The following is a 20,453-nucleotide window of genomic DNA, read 5'->3' on the forward strand; positions in this document are numbered from 1 at the left end:
GGACGCTGTCTTCTTCGCAGTTGATTATATGGTTTTACTGGAATTTTCGGGTTTATCTGCTCAACGTAGCCTTGGAAATAGGAGTTTGGTGGTTAGAGTTTGGGCCCTTTGGCCTAATGGTCTCTGTAACCGCGGTTTCTTGGGGTTTTGGTTCATGTCCCCCCCAATGTAAGCTTTGTTGATTAATGGTTATTTTCTCTTCTCAAAAAAAAGAAGAAGCTTCCGCTTAATGTCTCGATGTATCAACTTTGGTTCAATGGTGTTGTGTAAATAAGCAAGACTGCAAAAAGTATATCTTGTTAAATAAGAACAACACCTTGGCATCAAAGGCAAAGTGAGAGATATATATATATATATATATATATATATATATATATATATGGTGACGAATACCTCCATGAAGTCACTGCTCCAAGTTTCCATTGTTGATATACAAGCAGTATATCTGAGATAAATATTTTGCTCTTGACACACAAATCGGCATGCAACAGGCCCAGTATGAAACTAAAAACTGATATTACAATTGAAGCTTCTGCATTGTTTTTATAAATAAATGTTTTTCAGAAACGATGAGAATGCAATCTTAACTCTTAAGACCTACCACTTAAGCTAGAACTCGTGAAAAATGTACTAGCGCCTTTTAAGGCTTTAACGTCCATAACAAGCGGAAATGGTCAGATCATTTACAGATAAAGATTGTGGTTCCTTTTCAACTATACTACTGGTGATCGCATGTCTATCTGTAGAAAATGCTGGCTTTGTAGGTGCAGGTAATGGTGAGCTTTCATTTGTCAACGCGGAGAGCACATCTGACATGGTAGGTCGATTCGCTGCACTATCCTCCACGCATAGAAGACCAACTTGAACGCATATTAACAGTTGATCTTTGTTAGTACACGAATCAGCTAGTGTTGGATCCATTAGTTGTAGCCCTGCGCCTTCTTTCCACAACTCCCATGCCTGTAATTATCCAGATCATATCAGTTGATTTAGGATGACTTAATGATGGAATACTATAGCTATATAAAGGTATACGTGTGCTGAGATTTGTTTGACATACATATCCTACTAAATTGATGGCGCGATCATCATTGTAGAAGCTATTGTTTCTCCTACCACTTATGATTTCAAGCACTAACACTCCAAAACTGTAGACATCGGATTTTGTAGAGAAAATTCCTTCCATTGCGTACTCAGGAGGCATGTAACCACTACACCAGATATAAATGAATTCTTACTTTATCTGCATAAATCTTCATATATCCATGCACTAGCTACCAAAAGCAAAATATAAGCACAAATTGTTTACTTACCGTGTCCCAACAATCCTACTAGTATTTGCTTCCAGTTCATTAATGGAGAAAATCCTAGCCATACCAAAATCTGAAATTTTGGGGTTCATATTTTCATCAAGTAGTACGTTACTGGCTTTTAAATCTCTATGAATTACTCTTGTTCTTGAGAATTTGTGCAAATAAAGCAATCCTTGAGCGATTCCTTCAATTATGCTGAAACGCTTGCTCCAATCGAGAAAAACACTTCTGATTGAATCTGATCAATATTTAGAGGTTCAAAATTAGATGACACAGAGAAATAGATGAATACACAGAGAAAATGGCAAAAATTAGCTATGAATCTGGTCAATATGTAGAAAATAGATGTATAAATGTACTAAGAAAAAACTCATAGTCTACTGACGTACTAAATAAAAAGTAGTCCAGACTTTTGTTTGGCATGTACTCATATATCAACATCCTCTCTTCACCGTGAATGCAAAATCCAAAAAGCTGGACAAGGTTTGTATGTTGAAGTTCATGTATGAGGATCAATTCATTCTTAAACTCTAGTGTTCCTTGCCCTGAACATTTTGAAAGCCTCTTCACAGCTACTTCTTGTCCCGTTGCCAATTTCCCCTGATAAATTAATCATATATCCATCATAATACGTTACTGGATCATCAAAAATCATATTTCTAATGAGTTTAATAGATGAAAAACTAAAAGAAGATACTACAAATCTTAAGCTTCTAACATGGTTAGAAAATAGATTACCTTATAAACAGGTCCAAAGCCCCCTTCTCCAAGCTTGTTTTCTTCAGCGAAGTTGATTGTGGCAGCCATTACAGATGCATAGCTAAATACGCTCAAATCATGTCCCATCTTTCCATCATTTTGAAGTCCATTCAAATCAGTAGGCCTCTTAGAATTCCTGAAATTCAGCAATTCATTCTGGTCGATCTTACCCTCACCTATTAAGAGGATTAAAATTTCAATTTGCAATCGCCAAAGATGGGAGGTTGGACCTGCCTAACAAGCACACATCATGCTTAACTAGAGTATATACCTGAATGTTTAGATTGTCTTTTTCTTCTTCGTAGACAGCACAAGATGGAAAAGGCCATCATCACTAAAGCAGCACTAATAGCAACCCCAATCCAAATCCATTTATGCGTTGCACCTAAAGAGTAACCAATAATATTCTTTTGTTAAACAAAAAGTGACAATTAATCAATTAGCTGTATATTTATTTTTGACAAAGATTTAGTTTCACTATATTCCATTTATATGCAGATATGCTAACTAAACATGCATCAAGCTCAATTAAAAGACAGAATTAGTGGGGCTTACCAGTTTTGCTTGGTGGTGACTTCGGCGCTGGTGATTTTGCTGTTGGCATTAGCTTTGTTAAAACCAAACTGCTTGCATTACCAGGTTGAGTGCGGTCTTCAAGGAATTCACAGTCCACACTCCAAAATCGGCATCCAGTCTGATTGTCAAATAGAAAGTCGAATCCAAGGCAGTCACAGTTTTGCAAACAAGTATTCTTACAGTCAATACTAGTATCACTGTGACTTCCATTTGATACAAAGTTGAGCGAGTATGGGCATCTTGAAGTTGAACTCGAGGTGATTGGTTTAAAGGAACCTTTTTTTAGCCCAAATGGACTAACGAAATCCGGCATACAAGTAGTTGGCCGGCCAGTTGTCTGGCACCCTACTCCATCTGTGTTGTAGCCTCCACACTGATCTGCTCGTGCAATATCAATTCTCGATCCATAATAATTAAAAAGCTTCCCATAATAATTTAGAATCCATTCTGGTAACTCATATGCACCATCTTCAGAAGTGTAAGTGAGGTAGTCTTCATTCTCGTTTGAAACAATGCTAAATGTGTAGCTAACCGTTGCGCTCGGCAAAATGTTTTGGAATCTGTTGTTTGTAGCACTATAGTTTCCGCTTCTCCAATAAACCACCCCTTCTCTCCGAATTTCCAATTGGCGGGCAGTTGGGTCCCAATCTAGGATGAAAGGCCCCGGCGTTGGGTAGCTAACGGATGTCCATGACGTAAGAGACCAAATGTGCCCGTTGCTACGGTTGAAACCTAACTTCATGCCTGGTAAAAAGGTATCTGCTGGATAATCAAAACTTTGCCACCACACCTGCTTCGTTGATCCATCGGAGTTCAACTCTTGTAGGATAAAATTGCCAGAATCCAACAGAGTAGCCGCAACATTACTACTACTTTTTGGCACGGAGCCAAGCACTATAGGAGGATCGCCGCCGCCACCTTCGTTGGTTGTAATGATTTTTAATGTGTTGTTGGAGTCCAAGGTAAGAACTCCAAAAGGGTATAGAACAGGCGAGTCTCGGTTGCCAACCCAAGCCCTATTCGCACCACTTACATTGTACCGGCTAATATATAGATAGCTGTAGTTGGAACTTGAACTGAGGGGCAAGAAAAGCAAAGTGAACTTCCCAGTGGTGGAAACTAAAGCGCTTGAGGAATTGAGAGTGTCGCCTATTTTGAGTGTGTCCCCAATATTGTCTGCTGCAGCAGCAACATGACAATTCCACGAGCTTGAAAGAATGATCATGAAGAAAATTAAGAGTTGATCAAACCTAAAACCATGGTTGATGATCAGAAGATACTTTGCTTTCTCCTGATGTTCTTGAACAGCAAACATGATCATCACATTAACCATGATTAAGGTCAAGTATTGTCTACTGCCCAAAATGCCTTAGAAAATCATAATTTATAGGGTGCGGCTATTGCCACCCTATCATTTTCTTTGTTCACCCTATAAATATTTGAATTATTGAAATACTATATTACATAAATGCAAAATGACTAATAAGTATACTAATTTTCTAAAATTTAAATCTTTAAGGAAAACTAAATACATAACTAATTAAATACAAAACTACTTAATTTCTCTTCTGATAACATTAATCTTCATCTTCTCCATCCAAATTTCAATTTATTACAATTTTCTTTTTTTATCTTTTTGTTGCGTCCTCATCGTTAATTCGTTATTCAATTCACAAAACCATTAGTGTTAACTTCATCAAAATCTTTATAATACCTTTATAAACACCGAAAGTAAAAAATTTAAAACACGAAAAAAAAATCATTCTTTTTTTCATTGCTCGTAGTAGCACTTACTAATTTTTTTTTAATATGGATTGAAATAAACGAACATTGAAATTGAATGGAAAAAATAAAAAAAATGGAAGTAAATCAAATTATGATTTTATTAGGAAACTTTAATATATTTCAGGATGTTTTTTTAATTGATATAAATTAAATGAGAAATTTTAGTTAAACAAAATTTCTTTTTTAATTTGATATTTCATATGATGGAATGGAGGATATTCTTGGAAAGAGAAATGGGTTGGAGCAGTAAATCTAATAATTGAAATTAAAATGTAGGGTGTAATGAGCAAGTAAGGTGAACAAAGAAAATTATAGGGTGGCAATAGCCTCACCCTAATTTATATTGCAATACCAATTATAAAAATGAAATCTATCTTCCACTTTCATGACGTGTCAATCAAGATGTCGCAGTCGGAAGTAATCTGGGTTTACAAGCAATAAACCTTCAATAAGAAGCTTGTAAACCCTCAATAAGAATTCTAGAGTCTACCAGAGATAAATGAGAAAAGTATCAATTTGATTGATAATAGGATTAATTTCAGTTTAGTACTCTATGGTTTGGGGGTAACATCATGTCAGTCTCTGCTCTTTCAATTTAATCAGCAACACCCCTGTGCTTTCAATTTCAATCAGTCATGCCCAAATTTTACTGTTCCGTCCAATTTGAACGTTAACTTTGACTGTGGGGCCCACTTTGGGGCTAAAAATGTCATTTCATATACATTTTCTTCTTTTCTCCTTCTCTCTCTCAGCTCAATGGTCTCTCTCTCTCTCTCTCTCTCTCTCTCTCTCTCTCTCTCTCTCTCTCTCTCTCTCTCTCTCTCTCTCTCTCTCTCTCTAAGCTCTGATGGTTAACTCCGAATAACCCAGCAAGCTCATCTCCCTCTAAGTCTCGTCGTCTTCCTCCACTTCCCTCCTCTCCAAACCCGACAACCCACTCTCAATTTGCACCATAAATCCTCCACCATAACCTCTATCGATTTTGCAGATCAAAACATAAACACAAAGAGCAAATCTAACAGTAACCCATTCAACTTCAATTCTTAATCGTCAATAACTAAACTTACAGAAGAACATGGCATATCAAAACCCAGAATTCAAAAGCCAATAATTCAATAGACCCAGACAGAAACGTGACAGAATTCTTCAAAAGCATTGATTTTTATACCCAGAAAATTTTAAAGAAACAGATAGGAAGCTTGATTTGTAGATCTCCGAGAAGCTTCCGGCATGGAAATAGAACTTAGCAGCGAGCTTGTCTAGGTTGCTCTGCATCAGAAGCTTGCTGCTGTAGGAAAGCTTGTGGAGACATGTGTGGGAGTGAATCTGAGGGTGGAGGTTTGGGCGGAGAGGCGGCGAGACTTGAGGAGGGAGAGATGGCGAGTGGTGTACAGTGGCTGGGCTCGTGCCAATCATCGATTCTCTTTAGGTTTGGGTCGGGTTTGTGCTGTGGTTCGAGTAATAGTGGCGATGTTAAGAATCGGTGGCCGGACGCCATGATTTCCGGCGGTGGCAATGTGTGGGTGAGAGAGAGAGAGAGGGTCGTGCGGCCCAGAGAGAGAGGGAGGAGAGAAAGAGAGAGAAAGCAAAACCATTGAGCTGAGAGAGGAGGAGGAGAAAAGAAGAAAATGTATATGAAATGACATTTTTAGCCCCCATAGTGGGCCCCATAGTCAAAGTTAATGTTCAAATTGGAAATAACAGTAAAATTTGGACACGGCTGATTGAAATTGAAAGCATAGGGGTGTTGCTGATCAAATTGAAAGAGCAGGGACTGACATGATGTTACTCCCAAACCACAGGGTACTAAACTGAAATTAATCCTTGATAATATGATGAAAGATAAGTTCTACAAGCGTTTAAGGTTACTTATATATGGGAAAAGAAACCCTAGGGCGACTAACATGCATGCAATGAAACTTTAAAGTCCACGGGTTAAAACAAAACAAATCCAAAATAAATTAGAAAACCAAAAATTTTGAAAAATAGTAATTGCAGTTTTGAGGCCCAAAAAGCCCACATGTCGTGGCAAAACCCACACTGGTGGTTTTTTATTCTATTGGAGTAAGTGAACTATTTCTGAATGATTGCAAGGATAAGCAATAGAAAAGTTTGTTTTCTTGTACTATTTAAATTAAGAATTAATTTCAGTTTACCCCCCTGAGGTTTAGGATTGTCATCATTTCACCCCCTATACTTTCAATTTGAATTTTTACCTCCTAAACTTTCCAATTTCAATCAGCCGTGTCCAATTTCTACTATTCCGTCCAAATTGGAAGTTAAGTTTGACTTTTGAGGGCTAAAATGGTCATTTCAACATAAATTTTTTTTAAAAAAAATAATAATAATTTCTGTTTTTTAGTTTTTTTTTCTTCAGTTTCTTAGTTTTTTTTTTTTTTTACTGTTTCTTCGTTTTATTTATTTTTTTGTCTTCAACCCATACACCACAAGTTATAATAGGTTTATAAAAACAAAAAAAATACTCTAGGTAGTTGAAAGCCGCTCGCTGGTCTACGATATTTGTGACATATCTCCGATAAAGTGAAGAATTTAGGATATATCCCCAATAAAATGAAGAAACATCTGTAAAAAATAATTTTACACTTTATCTGTAAATAAATATCTTTAAAAAATGATTTTACACAAATATTTCTTCACTTTATTAGGGATATACAGATATTTACAGATAAAGTGTAAAATCATTTTTTACAGATATTTCTTCACTTTATTGGGGATATATCATAAAATTCTTCAATTTATTGGAGATATATCACAAATATCGTAGACAAAAAATGATTTTACAAAGATATTTCTTCACTTTATTGGGGATATACAGATATTTATTTACAGATAAAGTGTAAAATTATTTTTTACAAATATTTCTTCACTTTATTGGGGATATATCCTAAAATTCTTCACTTTATCAGAGATATATCACAAATATCGTAGACCAGCGAGCGGCTTTCAACTACATAGAGTATTTTTTTTGTTTTAATAAACCTATTATAACTTGTGGTGTATAGGTTGAAGACAAAAAAAAATATATATATATATATATATATTTTTTTAAATTTTTTATATTGAAATGACCATTTTAGCCCTCAAAAGTCAAACTTAACGTCCAATTTGGACGGAATAGTAGAAATTGGACACGGCTGATTGAAATTAGAAAGTTTAGGGGGTAAAAATTCAAAATTAAAAGTAGAGGGGGTGAAATGATGACACCCCCAAACCTCAGGGGGGTAAACTGAAATTAATCCTTAAATTAAATTAGCATTATATTGTGTGACTATCTTTAAACTTTTCTTCATTGCTAGGAAAGGTTTTTGAAAACATTGATAAGTGATCAGTTTGGGAAGCCAATTCCAACTCTGAACTAGGTTTGCATCATATCTTTGTTACGAGTGAAGTACGCACGTTAGCGTTAATCGGATAATTTTAAACTGACTTAATGGACTTTGGCTCATTGCCGACCCAAGTGTATCTTCTTTTTCTTTTTCTTTTTCTTTTTTTGAAATCCCCAAGTGTATTTTCTTTGTTCATTTAAGATTTTAGAGGACTCCCTTTTCTTGTGATTCCTCCCTTTCCTAGCTTTTACAGATAATAACTTTTGAAAATGTTGAAAAGGTACATTTATTGCTGGGATTTAGTAATTGTATGTTCACTTTGTTAGGAATTCGACCTAGAATTCCTCTTGCAGAAGCAGACAAGTGCAAAACAATATAGTTAAACGATCGAGAAAATAAACACGAACTTGTTAACGAGGTTCAGCAAAGAACTTTGCCTACATCCCCGAGCTTCTTGGGTTTCACTATAGAAGAAGAATACATGAACAAGAATACAAGAATCTCTCACAAAAAGTTCTCACCAACTCTCAAGACCTCACTTGCTCTCTCTGTTTAATGCTTCAAATACTTGATCTACTACTACAACCTATGCGCCTATTTATAGATATCTAACCAGACCCTATAAGACATAGGAAACCTATTCCCAATAGACATATATAGAAACCATTACCAAGTAGAATTATGTAAGCAGGTAGGAAACAATCAAAACTCCTCTTTGATCAAGGATTAACAAATCCTTATCCTATGTGGAATTGGATCCACACACCCAACACACTTTAAATCAAGGAGGAATATATTCCTCTCATTGTATCCCTTTCGGTACCCATTTTTGTCAAACACCTCTTTTCTTGGATATAGGTTGCTTGATTAGTTTGGCTTGGAGCAGATCTTGTTGGTTGTGTTTCTCAATATAGATGGCCTTTTGTCCCCCTTTCCGAAGTCATCTTGAGCTGGAATCATTTTTGAGACCAGAATATTTTAGTTTCATGAGTCGGAGAGGTGTGAATTTAATAGGGATTGGGCTATGCTGCGGGGCCCTCCATGTGCCAAAGAGACCATGATGTTGTTGTGGGCCCCCCATCTGCCAAAGAGACCAAGAAGTTGCCGTGGGAAAATAAAGTGGAAAAGAAAAAGATGATGAAGAAAGTGGAAAAGAAAAAGATGATGAAGAAAGTGGAAAAGAAAAAGATGGTGCAGCCATGGGGTCCTCCACCTGCAAAAATAGTAGGGAAACCATAGGATTAGTGTCTAGCTCCATCAGTGAGCATTCCGAAAGTGAAGATGATACGCTCTAGGAAATTGACAACGACGCCTCAATGCGTCCTCATCTATCAAACGTTCTTCCCCCTCTCTATACCGTCAACTGAAGAATCCGCTGCAAATGTTCCTCCTCAGGTATCTTTAATTTCGAATGAATCATATGGGGTAGATAATATTGAGTATAGGAAATCATAGAGGGTTACCAAGGGTATTCCTAAGAAACAATATGAACCAGACATCAAACCAAAGCTAAATATCTTATAGCTAATTACATGTCTAACCATAGGTTGTCTGGGTCACATGCACTTGTTGTTGATCAATTATCCACTGTTTTAGCGGACCCTAAGTGGACTCAAGCGATAAATGAAGAACTAGAGGCTTTGCAGAAAAACTTGACTTGGGATATTGTGACTATACCAGCCGGAAAGAAGACTGTTGGATGTCGATGGGTGTTTACTGTAAAACTTAAAGCTGATGGAAGCATCGACAGGTACAAAGCACGATTAGTTGCCAAAGGATATACCCAGCGCTATGGAATTGATTATGAAGAGACGTTTGCCCATGTAGCAAAGATCAATACTATTCGAATCTTAATTTCACTTGTAGCAACTAAAGATTGGCCTCTACATCAGTTTGATGTGAAGAATGCTTTCCTCAATGGAAACTTGGAGGAAGAAGTGTATATGGACATGCCGCCAGGAGTCAAAAATATGCCTTGCGATACTAGCAAGGTTTGTAAGTTGAAGAAGTCTCTGTATGGTTTGAAGCAGTCCCGTAAAGCTTGGTTTGGAAGATTCTCCAAGTCTATGAAGATGTTTAGATACAAACAAAGCAACTCGGATCATACCTTGTTCATCAAGCGTAGCCAGGGTAAGATTACCGCACTGATAGTATATGTTGATGATATGATTGTCACAGGGGATGATCTAAAAGAGATGGAGGCTCTACAGAAGTATCTTTCTAAGGAGTTTGAGATGAAGGACCTTGGGCAGTTGAAGTACTTTCTTGGAATTGAAGTTGCAAGGTCTAAAAAGGGAATTTCTTTGTCTTAACGTAAGTATGTACTTAACTTGTTAGCTGAAACTGGGATGCTTGACTGCAACCCTATTGAGACACCGATCGAGATGAACCATAACCTCGTCATCTATCTGGATCAAGTTCCAAAGGATAAAGCAAGGTACCAACGCCTAGTAGGGAGGCTCATTTATCTTTCTCATACTAGACCTGATATTGCTTATGATGTGAGTGTGATTAGTCAATTTATGCATTGTCTCAGTGAAGAGCATATGGATGCAGTATATCGCATTCTAAGATATCTTAAGATGGCACCCGGTAGAGGTTTATTGTTTGAAAAAAAGGGTGAGTTGGATGTTGTGGGGTACACGGATGCAAACTGGGCTGGTGATAAGACGGACAAACGGTCCACATCTAGGTATTTTACTTTTGTTCGAGGACATTTGTTCGAGGAAACCTTGTGACTTGGCGCAGCAAGAAATAGAAGGTTGTTGCTAGGTCAAGTGAGGAAGCTGAGTTTCGAGGTATGGCACATGAAGTTTGTGAGATGTTGTGGATTCATAATGTGTTGAAAGATTTGAGTTTCAAACTCAAGAAGCCTATGGACTTGCATTGTGATAGCACATCTGCCATTGAAATTGCTCGTAATCTTGTACAGCATAACTGGACTAAGCATGTGGAAGTAGATCGACATTGCATTAAGGAAAACTTGGACAGAAAGATTGTCTGTTTCCCTTTCGTGTATACAGAAGATCAGTTAGCAGATGTTCTTACTAAAGGAGTGTCAAGGAAAGTGTTTGATAACTCAATTGACAAGTTGGGTATGATCAACATCTATGCACTAACTTGAGGGGAAGTGTAGAATATTTTGTAAATATTTACTTTCCTTGTACATGTAGATTATGTATTCTATATAATTGTAGGAGATTTTTTTCTCTTAGGATTACTCTTGTCTCTTTATAACCCTCCTATTTGGAGATGAATAATATCGAAGCATAGCAAATACATCGTATTCATTCTCCTTTTCTTTTTCGTTTCCTTCTGTTGTATCCTTTTCTTTTTCATTTCCTACTGCCCCAGTTTCTGTTGTATTTTCAGTTGGAGAATTCCCAACTCCAAATCTTGATTCCAAAGCTTCTAATTCTTCTAATTCTTCAAAAGCAAATAAATCTCGAGGATTTCCTTCACAACCTCTCTCCCCCTGAAGGGAAGAAGCCGAACCTCCCCCTGAATAATAAGACTCGGATTCATGAAACGCAACATCAAGAGAGACATGTATAGTGCCAGTAAGTGGATCATAACAGCGATAAGCCTTTTGGAATTCAGCATAACCAACAAATATACACTTACGGGCAAGGGGATCAAGCTTGCTGCGTTAAGGCTTGGGAATATAAACATAGACTACGCAGCCAAACACGCTAGGCTCAAGGTTTGGTAACACAGCAAGTGAAAGAAGTTTCTGCAGTTGCTGCTGAGGATTTTGAAATTCAATCAACCGAGAAGGAGTACGATTAATAAGGTAGGCAGCGGACTTCATAGCTTCTCCCCAATACTCACGAGGTACATGCATGCCAAACAAAGAGGCACACACAACTTCAAGTAACTGTCGATTCTTCCTTTCTGCCAATCCATTCTGTTGAGGGGTATACAAATTCGAGGTCTGATGTTGAATTCCATGAGATTGCATAAACTCCTGCATAGGGCCATTAACATACTCTCCTCTATTGTCAGATTGGAAAACTCGAACAGCTTATTGGTACTGTGTAGACACCATCTTGTGAAATTCTTTGAACATGGAACACACATCACTCTTGTTCTTCAATAACGACACCCAAGTCATACGAGTACAATCATCAACAAAAGTTACATAATATCGAGCTCCAAAAAGAAAAGGGATCTTGACAAGACCCTAGACATCAGAATGAATTTTCATAAACGGGATGAGACTTTTACTAAAACTAGGTGAATATGAAATTCGATGACTTTTAGCCAGTTCACATACATGACAACGAAAATCTGAATCACTAACAACCGAAAACAAATGAGGTTACAGTTTCTTAAGATAACTAAAAGATAGATGACCTAAACGACGATGCCACAGCCATACTGTTGCCTTAGCATTCTCTACTCCATTGACCTGATTCACTAGCTTGTCCCAACAACTGTTGCTCTCCACTTTCTGTCAGATCCAAGTAGTAGAGTTTCCCTCTTCTAACACCATAACCAAGAATCCGCCGAGTCAGAATGTCCTGAAGCACACAAAAAGAGGGATAAAAGGTCACAATACATGCTAGTGCTAGAATAATTTGGCCAACAGATAGGAGATTATATGCCAATGAAGGAACAACCAACACAGAATCAAGGGATAATGTGTCAGATAGGACAACAAAGACTTCTCCGGTAACTGAAGTGGGAGTACCATCAGCAATAGAAACAACATTTTGAGAGGAAGGTTTCAACATTTTTAAAAGGCTAGGGTCATTAGTCATATGGTCAGATGCACCTGTATCAATTATCCAAGAACTATTCATAGATACCTTACCCTTCATAAATCATACCTGACTGTGCTACATTTGCAAACTTGTTGGGGACATCATTGAGTATAAAATAAGTGCAAATTTGGTGTATAATGTCTCATACTCCCAAGATTAGGAGGTCAAGTTTTAGTACAGGGAAAAAAAGTAAGAGTATCATACCCATGGAATTGAGTAACTCTACCCTAACTAGATCACCATGAAAATAAACCTAGAAAAAACATATAAGTCTACCCTTTTTACAAGTTCACAACCTTAGCCCTTTGGAAGCTAAAGATCATGAGGATGGTATTAACAATTGTGGTAGTGAGCAGCTTGGTTGATTTTAATTTGGATAAAGAAAATTAAGTTACATAAAATAAAATAAACAAATAAAAATGAGACTAAATCAATGAGAAGAATAGAGACTTAGGCATCGCATCTAACCTTACTCATGCACAAAATGTAACCCATATTTGATCTATTAACATGCTTTGACAAACTTCTCCTTAGTGCTTTAGTGAAGCTACTAAGAAACCAACTAATCATGCAATTTAACAAACTTTGGTGAAGCTAAGTTAAATTACACAACCTTAGTCCCATTTATATTTCATTAAAACACAAGTGGGCTATGAACCGCAAGCCTAACACCCCCTTAGAGTAATTAAACTCACGACACATGCATTAAGTTTAGAGTAAGAAGTTCAAGCAACTTAACAATTCCCGTAAGAATCATTAAGCCACCACCTAAAGGCTACACATGCTCACAGATTCAAGAAGTGGTCAAGTTCAAGTTTCCGATTCATTAGTTTCCTAAACATGCTTTCTAGGTGACTAAGCTAGTAAACACATTTAGTAAGCATTAAAGTTTAGAAGCCCATAGATTCAAAACATGCATAAACATCAAAACACATGGAAATTTATATTATTTGCACATAAGTTTGCCCTAGCCTCAAATCCAACTACTCACAACACATGTTATTACAAATACAAGCCATGAACATCAAATTAAAGAGAGAAGGAAAGAAAAAGAGAAGAACTACCCAACCTTCTACCTAGCTCTCAAAGATGTCAAATGATGAGAGAATTGCTTCAAGGTATGAGATTTTCGGTTTTACAACCCAAAACACCATACACATCCACAAAACTCAAGAACAAAGAAGAACAAAGGCTTAGATGTGTGAAAGCAAGTGTTGTGATTGATTTAGAGTGTGTAGTAACTTCGGTTTTGGTGAAACCCAAGTGCCTACACACCTATTTCTCATACAAACTCAATGAACTATGTACAAACTATGAAAAACTAACCTAAAACTAGAGAAAAGAGAGATTTTGATGCTCCAAAATGAGGGAGCCAAGGGGATGCACTGTTTTGGGGAGAGAGGAAAGACTATTTAAAGGCCAAGACAATTCAAATTAAGGGTGGAGATCAAAAGGAATGAAGGACTAGATGTGATTGACAAATGTGTAAGCACAAAATGTGGATCTAGTTTTTAACTCCACATAGAAATGACCTAGAAAGCCCATAAATATTTTAGTGGAGAAGAAAAAGTAAGGGTAGGAGGGTCATTGTGTAGGGGAACAAGGTAATAAATGGAAGACAAAGGTGTAAAGTGTAAGAATTGGACCACTAGTCATCTTTTAACTTTTGAATTTCAAAATAACCTAGATCTAAAGTCTTCCCACCTAAAGTCTCTAACCCTAATAAGCTTTTTCCTGTCCTCCACACATGTTCTTGGCCGGCCAACTTGGCAGGAAATGTCCGGAATCCGGCATTGACCACCGTTGACCAATTTTTTGTCCGTTTGCGCACTTTCTTCTCTTTTCTTCCTTTAATTAAATCTCCACCGAGAGTTAGGAATTGACCCTCGACTTCTTCATACCAAATATTCCTCTATGATTGTAGATCATCCATGTAAAATATTAGAGCTTATTTCACCGTGTTTTAGCCGGAACTGCTACCGGAATTAGTACAGGTCCGGTTTTGCAGTTTTCGTCTTTTAGTCAGAAACTTGGGACGATTTCTTTGAAGGCCTTTCACTCTGAAATAGCTCTTACACTCTTCATAAGAAATGATCCTTAGGATGTCTAGAATATATCTGGAAAGTTTCAACTCATTTGGAGTTCATTTGGTCAGTCTGCCGCTCCTCCTTCCTTGCTTAGCTCGGTTTCTCCTAACCGGAGTAGGAAAATGTGCTAAAGTTGAGTTTTTAGTGCATTTCCATGCTTCTCCATCATTTCCTAGCATGATAAGGAAAACATAATAAATATATATAAATAAACACAAAGGTTAAGCAAAAGTGCAAGATTAGGGGAATAATTATTAGGTAATTATGGACCTAACAAGCAGAGGCATTGGATGGTTAATTGCTCTTCCTCTGTAGTAGCTATGGCATCTTTTCCGAGGTTCTTCCATGGTTTCTTGGTGAAATCCCACCAATCAGGGTAGCCAATTACTTCATAGCACCATTGCTTGCTATGACCCACATCTCCACAGATCGGACACTTTGTATTTGCATATGGATTTGTTTTATCCAGAGGGCGGTGTTGTGGAGGAGTTGAGAAGCCTGGAGGAGCATTAGATGGTCCCTGTTTACGTTGGACAGCCATGACAGAGGACTCAGAGATGTGTCCCATTGCCTGCCTATCAGAATGCACCTTTCGAACATAGGCATAGCTTTGTTCCAAGTCAAATTTTGGGTCTTTGCGCAAGATCTCACCACGGACTTGATCATACTCTGAATCGAGTCCACTAAGAAACATGTGAACTCTCATTCATGCCATGGCAGTAGTCTCTTGAACAACAGCAGCCACTGTGTTATTTTGGGAGATGATACGTTGATCAAACTCTTGAAACATTCCCACCAATTCATTGTAGTAAGTAGGAATAGTCCGGCCATTCTGTTTCGCTCCAAAGTACTTCTTGTTTAATTCAAAAATCCTGGTTTCATTAGAATCATCATAAAAAGTCTTCTCAACTACTTCCCAAACATCTTTGGCTGTTGGGAGTCGGATATACTGATTCATGAGTGATGGCTTCATGGAATCAATGAGCCAACTCTTCACTTTTTCATTATCTGTGGCCCAAACTTCAAATTTAGGGGAGTTCTCATCTGGTGCAGCTTTGGCTCCCATGAGGTAGCCGACCTTTCCTCGTGCTCCAATCCTCATCTTCATAAGAGGTGCCCATATGGTATAGTTGGATTCATTCAAGGCAACGCCTATTGGAAACGCTGAATTATCTTGAGCGGTGGTATGATAATGGTTGATAATTGGAGGCATGTTGTGGGGTGCAAGGGTGGCAGTGTCATCTTCCATTGACCAAAAAACAAAAGAAACTACACTTGACCAACCAAGGGTGCAATAGGAAAAAGATGGTGCAACAGGAGGTCTTGTCGGCTAGGCTTAGTCAAACAAGGTGTGCTAGACTTAATTAAAGGTGTGCAGGAGGTCTTTGTCAGCTAGGCTTAATTAACCTGCAGGAGGTCTTTGTCAACTATGTGTACGCGGTAGTTCCAATACAGTGGATGGCTTCCAAGAATTGTTTCACACTTCAAGATATACGGGGAATGGTTTGACTTCAATGGTTTGTGATATTTTTCGGCATTCGGGTTTCAAAAGAATACAGTGCAAGTTCAAAGGATTGAACCTGCTCTGATACCAAGTAGAAAATAAGAATACGATGTGTTTGCTATGCTTCGATATTATTCATCTCCAAATAGGAGGGTTATAAAGAGATACAAAAGTAATCCTAATAGGAAAAAATCTCCTACAATTATACATAATACATAATCTACATGTATAAGGAAAGTAAATATTTACGGAATATTCTACAGTTTTTACATGTACTAGAGTATAACTACTTAATCAATTTGCCCATTGTATATAATATGGTATTGCTAATGTTGTTACATGGTCATTGGGAATTTATGGTGAGGGCTTCATTTTTAGATACATAAAGACTATAAGATCAAAGCAAACCAAAAGGTATGAGCCTATATTTGGTCTAAAGTTACAACACCAACTTTAACTATTAGCAGCTTACCTTGTATTAATTTGAGCCACACTTGAGCCTTACATGAATGTTTGGTCTAAAGGTATGAGCCTCTGTTTTGTTCCTGGTATCATTCCCTTTCCGAAAAGGTATAGCAATCACGATTTGGACACCGAATGCCAAATTTGCAGCAAACCGGGTTTTTCTTTTTCACGATCGAGTTGTTCTTCAATCCTTGTCACCAACTGTTCTACATCACAAGAAAAATGAATTTTAGTCAGATAATAAAAAAATAAAAAAAAGGACAAAAAATTAAGGTGACATGTTGTCTTTTGGATTAGTTAGATTGCAATCTTCTTAGAAGACTTTGGCTCTATGAGAGATTCCTGGAAAATACAATAGAAGACTTTGACTCATCACTCTAAGATCCCATGGAATAAATTTTAGTCATCTCTCTTGTTTCTGTGTGAGAATACGGGAACCAAGTATGAAGCATGATGGAGAGAGAGAGAGAGAGAGAGGGACACAAAAATGTATAGTGGTTCACCTTGCCCTTGAGGCAAGGCTACGTCCACTTAGAGATTCCACTATGAGTGAGGCCCAGTAGCCTTTTGTAATAATACAAGTGTGGGGATCATGGATCCCATCCCTTTCCAAGAAGGGGATGACTTCCTCTTATAGCTAAAGGAAGTCTCATTCTATTCTATATTTTCGATGTGGGACAATAATACACATATTTGCTTCTCTTGAAGCCTTTTGGAGAGCATGGGAGGGTGGCCTCCCGACTAGATACCGGCCGATCTCCACCATGGCAACGTAGCTCGGGTGTCGGTCTATCAGATACATGACATAGGTGGGGCTAGCCATGTCGTGGGGCCCACCTATAAGGTCGTTGCTTATGCTTAGCGATATGTGATATAGGCGGTATGTACAAGTCTCCCAAGTCCCCGAGTAAGAGGTGCTTCTTGGTTGGGGAGTTTACATATGATGCCGCCAAGTATGAGTGATGACCTTGTTGAACGCCATACCCATACTAGTCCCTAAACTCCGTAAGTAAGAAGGGACTCTTCGGGTCTTGTAAAGTTTCCATGGAAGGTTGGTGCCACGGGGCCTATTGTCAAACTAGTACCTGTAAATAAGATAAGAGTGTACAAAGAGCATATTGATTGCACCAGGGCAATCTAAGGGACATTTGAGTCAAATGCATCGAGGTGCATGAATATTTATATGAGATGCATGTTACACATTGTGTGTATGCACGTATTATGTAGTGTTGACATACGACGTATAAGTCTAGAATGTAGGTGGTTGTGATAGCATATAAAGTGCATATGATGCATAGATGTGTGATGAACATGATAACACATACATAATGATATGTATATGTTGTATGCATATGATACACATGTGTTAGGATCGGGAGTGGTTACTCGCCTAGTCCCCGAAGTCACGTAGTTTGTAAAACAGAAATTTGGACTTGGGTTACGCTCAGGGATGCCAGTGAGGCTGAGCATAGAGCTCTGGTATCGTAGTAACGATTGGCCATACTAGCGAGACTATGGTGTGACGATGATAGTCCCCCAATTAAAGGTTAAAGGAAGAAACTTTAACTTACTTAACCCGAGCGTATAAGCTACAACTCGATTGTTTGGCTTATGTGTGACGGGAATGTAAAAGTTGAGCTCGCTCATATCAAGCGAGTGATAAGTTGTGTGAGTTTTGTCCTATGGTCTTATTAATGGGATGCAAAAGGAATTTAATTGTTGCGTTCAACAATAGGTGAAAAATTCAATTTTTCCCTTAATAGACTGTAACACGAAACTGACACGTATCGTTTAAAGCATAATCGTGAAGTTTGCATATGCTTGGAAAGTATGAGCGTGAAGTTCAATGATAATCTCAGTCAAGTAAGACTCCACTTGTGATAAGTGGTATGAATAAGTCCCCCAAGTGTAGAGAACGTTCGGGAGGTGAGATGACTCAAAAGTAAGGGGTTAGACCTTGGCTTACCCCTTGGGGGTACCTCGCTCGAGGTGAGGACTTTGATGCAAGGGACTAGACCTTGGCTTATGTAAGGGACCTACCCTTTAGTGATCATGTTTGGGATACCTCGCTCGAGTAGAGGATTTATGAGGGCTTGAGCCTCCTTGACCCGGTGGGGTCGAATGAGGGCCTGTGGGCCTCCTTTACCCAGTGGCGTGGACCCTGGTAGAATGAAGACTTAAGCCTCATGACCCAATGGGAGCACATGAGGGCTTGAGCCTCCTTGACCCGGTAGGATCTAATGAGAGCCTGTAGGCCTCCTTTACAACCACTTTGGTACCCGTTGGGGTATGGTACAAGCGTTGGCCTCCAGTACCCGTTGGAGGGCCAGGTCTCTAGTACCAGGCTAGGTAGTGAGAGGGCTTGGTGCCTCTGGTACCCGATGGGGGTAGAGTGAGGGCTTGGTGCCTCTGGTACCCGATGGGGTATCGTGAGGGCTTGGTGCCTCTTGTACCCGATGGGGTAGAGTGAGCGTGATTGGAGGGATATTTTATGCAAGAATTTGACCTTGGCTTACCCCTTGGGGGTACCTCACTGGGGACGAGAATTTTAAGTGCCGCACATTACACATTTTTTAGTGTCACATGTATATATGTAGCAATTTAATTGATGTGCAATTAAATTGAAGCATGACGTTAATAAATAGGCATAACAAATATGATATCGAAATTATCAAATATTGTAGGCATGCTTAGATTATAGAAATCGTTATTGAAAGCATGTAAAGCATTGCATTAGCTTAAATTTAAAAGTGTAAATGACAACTTATCTTTTGTCGATTGGAGAAGTTGAAAATTAGGATTGACCCAAATACTAAATCATGTTGGAGTTGTCCAAGCATAACGCTCCATGTGAGCAGATAATGACCATCAATAGTTTGCTAGGCATTGTCCGCGCAAAAGGATACCCGGTTGGGTAAATATACTTCCTCCAAAATAAATAAGTGATTAGCAACTTATCTATTTAGATTTGTTGACTAATTTAAATATGATATACCTATACAATTTTGCAGCCATGTTATTTTGCACGCACCATTTAAATGGGAGAGGATAGCATATCATATTGAAAATAATGTATATGTGTGGCCAAGTTACTTGGCTATGTGCTGAGTGTGAACAAGACTTACGTATTTGTAGGCGTAATAGAGCCTAGCTACCTCCACACTTTAAAAGTTTTCCCCTTTTTTTGATGGAAGAGTAAGGAGATATAAATGCTTAATTGTAAAGACAATAAGTAGTGAAAATTGGCATCAGTAGCTTGCTTAACAAGTCACAAGATTGTGTCATATAAGAAACATATATGCATGGGGATGCACCGACACTAATGCAAATGTGCTATTCTGAGTCACCGTTAGGGATCCATTTTATTTTGATAAATCAAACAAAGTTTATTTGAGTGTATGCTTTAACGTGGAGACATATGAGGAACATGATGTATTGGTCAGAAAAACAGAGAATCATGGTTCACATATGTTGCATATAAAACCACGTGTGATGCAATTGATTATTGAGCTTTCGTATAGTAAATCTTGATGGGCTAACGGGCCTATGTGCATAATGTAATTGGACAGAGAGCAGTAGATGCTTGCTAGAAATGTTTGAGTATGTGGTGCTTGCTGCCGTATGGCCCAAGGAAATAAATATATGCTTATAGATTGTTGTAAATGGCATAGATGCACTCAAGGTGACACGAGTCACATGCATACCTCCACATATATGCACCGGTGTGTAACCAATCATGTAGAAGAGATTGTGTATGAAATGGTGAAATGAATTGTGCATGAGCAGACTAGTGTGACCAATGCTAATGATACGTGGTACCAACTGTCCAACTTAGTAGACTTAGCAAATCG

The 20,453-nt window shown here is 38.2% G+C and overlaps 1 protein-coding gene across 1 annotated transcript; it reads right to left on the bottom strand.

The window, feature by feature from the left end:
• Window positions 1-583: 583 nt before the first annotated feature.
• LOC112165390 (G-type lectin S-receptor-like serine/threonine-protein kinase At1g67520) lies at window positions 584-3,972 on the bottom strand. The gene is made up of 7 exons (XM_024301882.2): window positions 2,628-3,972; window positions 2,344-2,457; window positions 2,052-2,248; window positions 1,703-1,913; window positions 1,314-1,551; window positions 1,061-1,211; window positions 584-960 (listed from the first exon to the last, which is right to left on the bottom strand). Exons 1-7 carry the CDS (start codon window positions 3,967-3,969, stop codon window positions 649-651), a joined length of 2,565 nt encoding a protein of 854 aa, XP_024157650.2. The 5' UTR covers window positions 3,970-3,972; the 3' UTR covers window positions 584-648.
• Window positions 3,973-20,453: the final 16,481 nt, after the last annotated feature.

This window comes from Rosa chinensis, chromosome 5 (assembly GCF_002994745.2).
Source record: "Rosa chinensis cultivar Old Blush chromosome 5, RchiOBHm-V2, whole genome shotgun sequence".
In the NCBI taxonomy this organism is placed as follows: Eukaryota; Viridiplantae; Streptophyta; class Magnoliopsida; order Rosales; family Rosaceae; genus Rosa; species Rosa chinensis.

What these genes read in the sequence shown, in the direction of transcription:
- LOC112165390 (XM_024301882.2), bottom strand. Translation starts at nt 3,969, where the DNA reads ATGATCATGTTTGCTGTTCAAGAACATCAGGAGAAAGCAAAGTATCTT. An exon ending in AGTAGGATTGTTGGGACACG is followed by an intron (nt 1,212 to 1,313) that starts GTAAGTAAACAA and finishes TATCTGGTGTAG; the next exon opens with TGGTTACATGCCTCCTGAGT. An exon ending in CCATCAATTTAGTAGGATAT is followed by an intron (nt 961 to 1,060) that starts GTATGTCAAACA and finishes GGATAATTACAG; the next exon opens with GCATGGGAGTTGTGGAAAGA.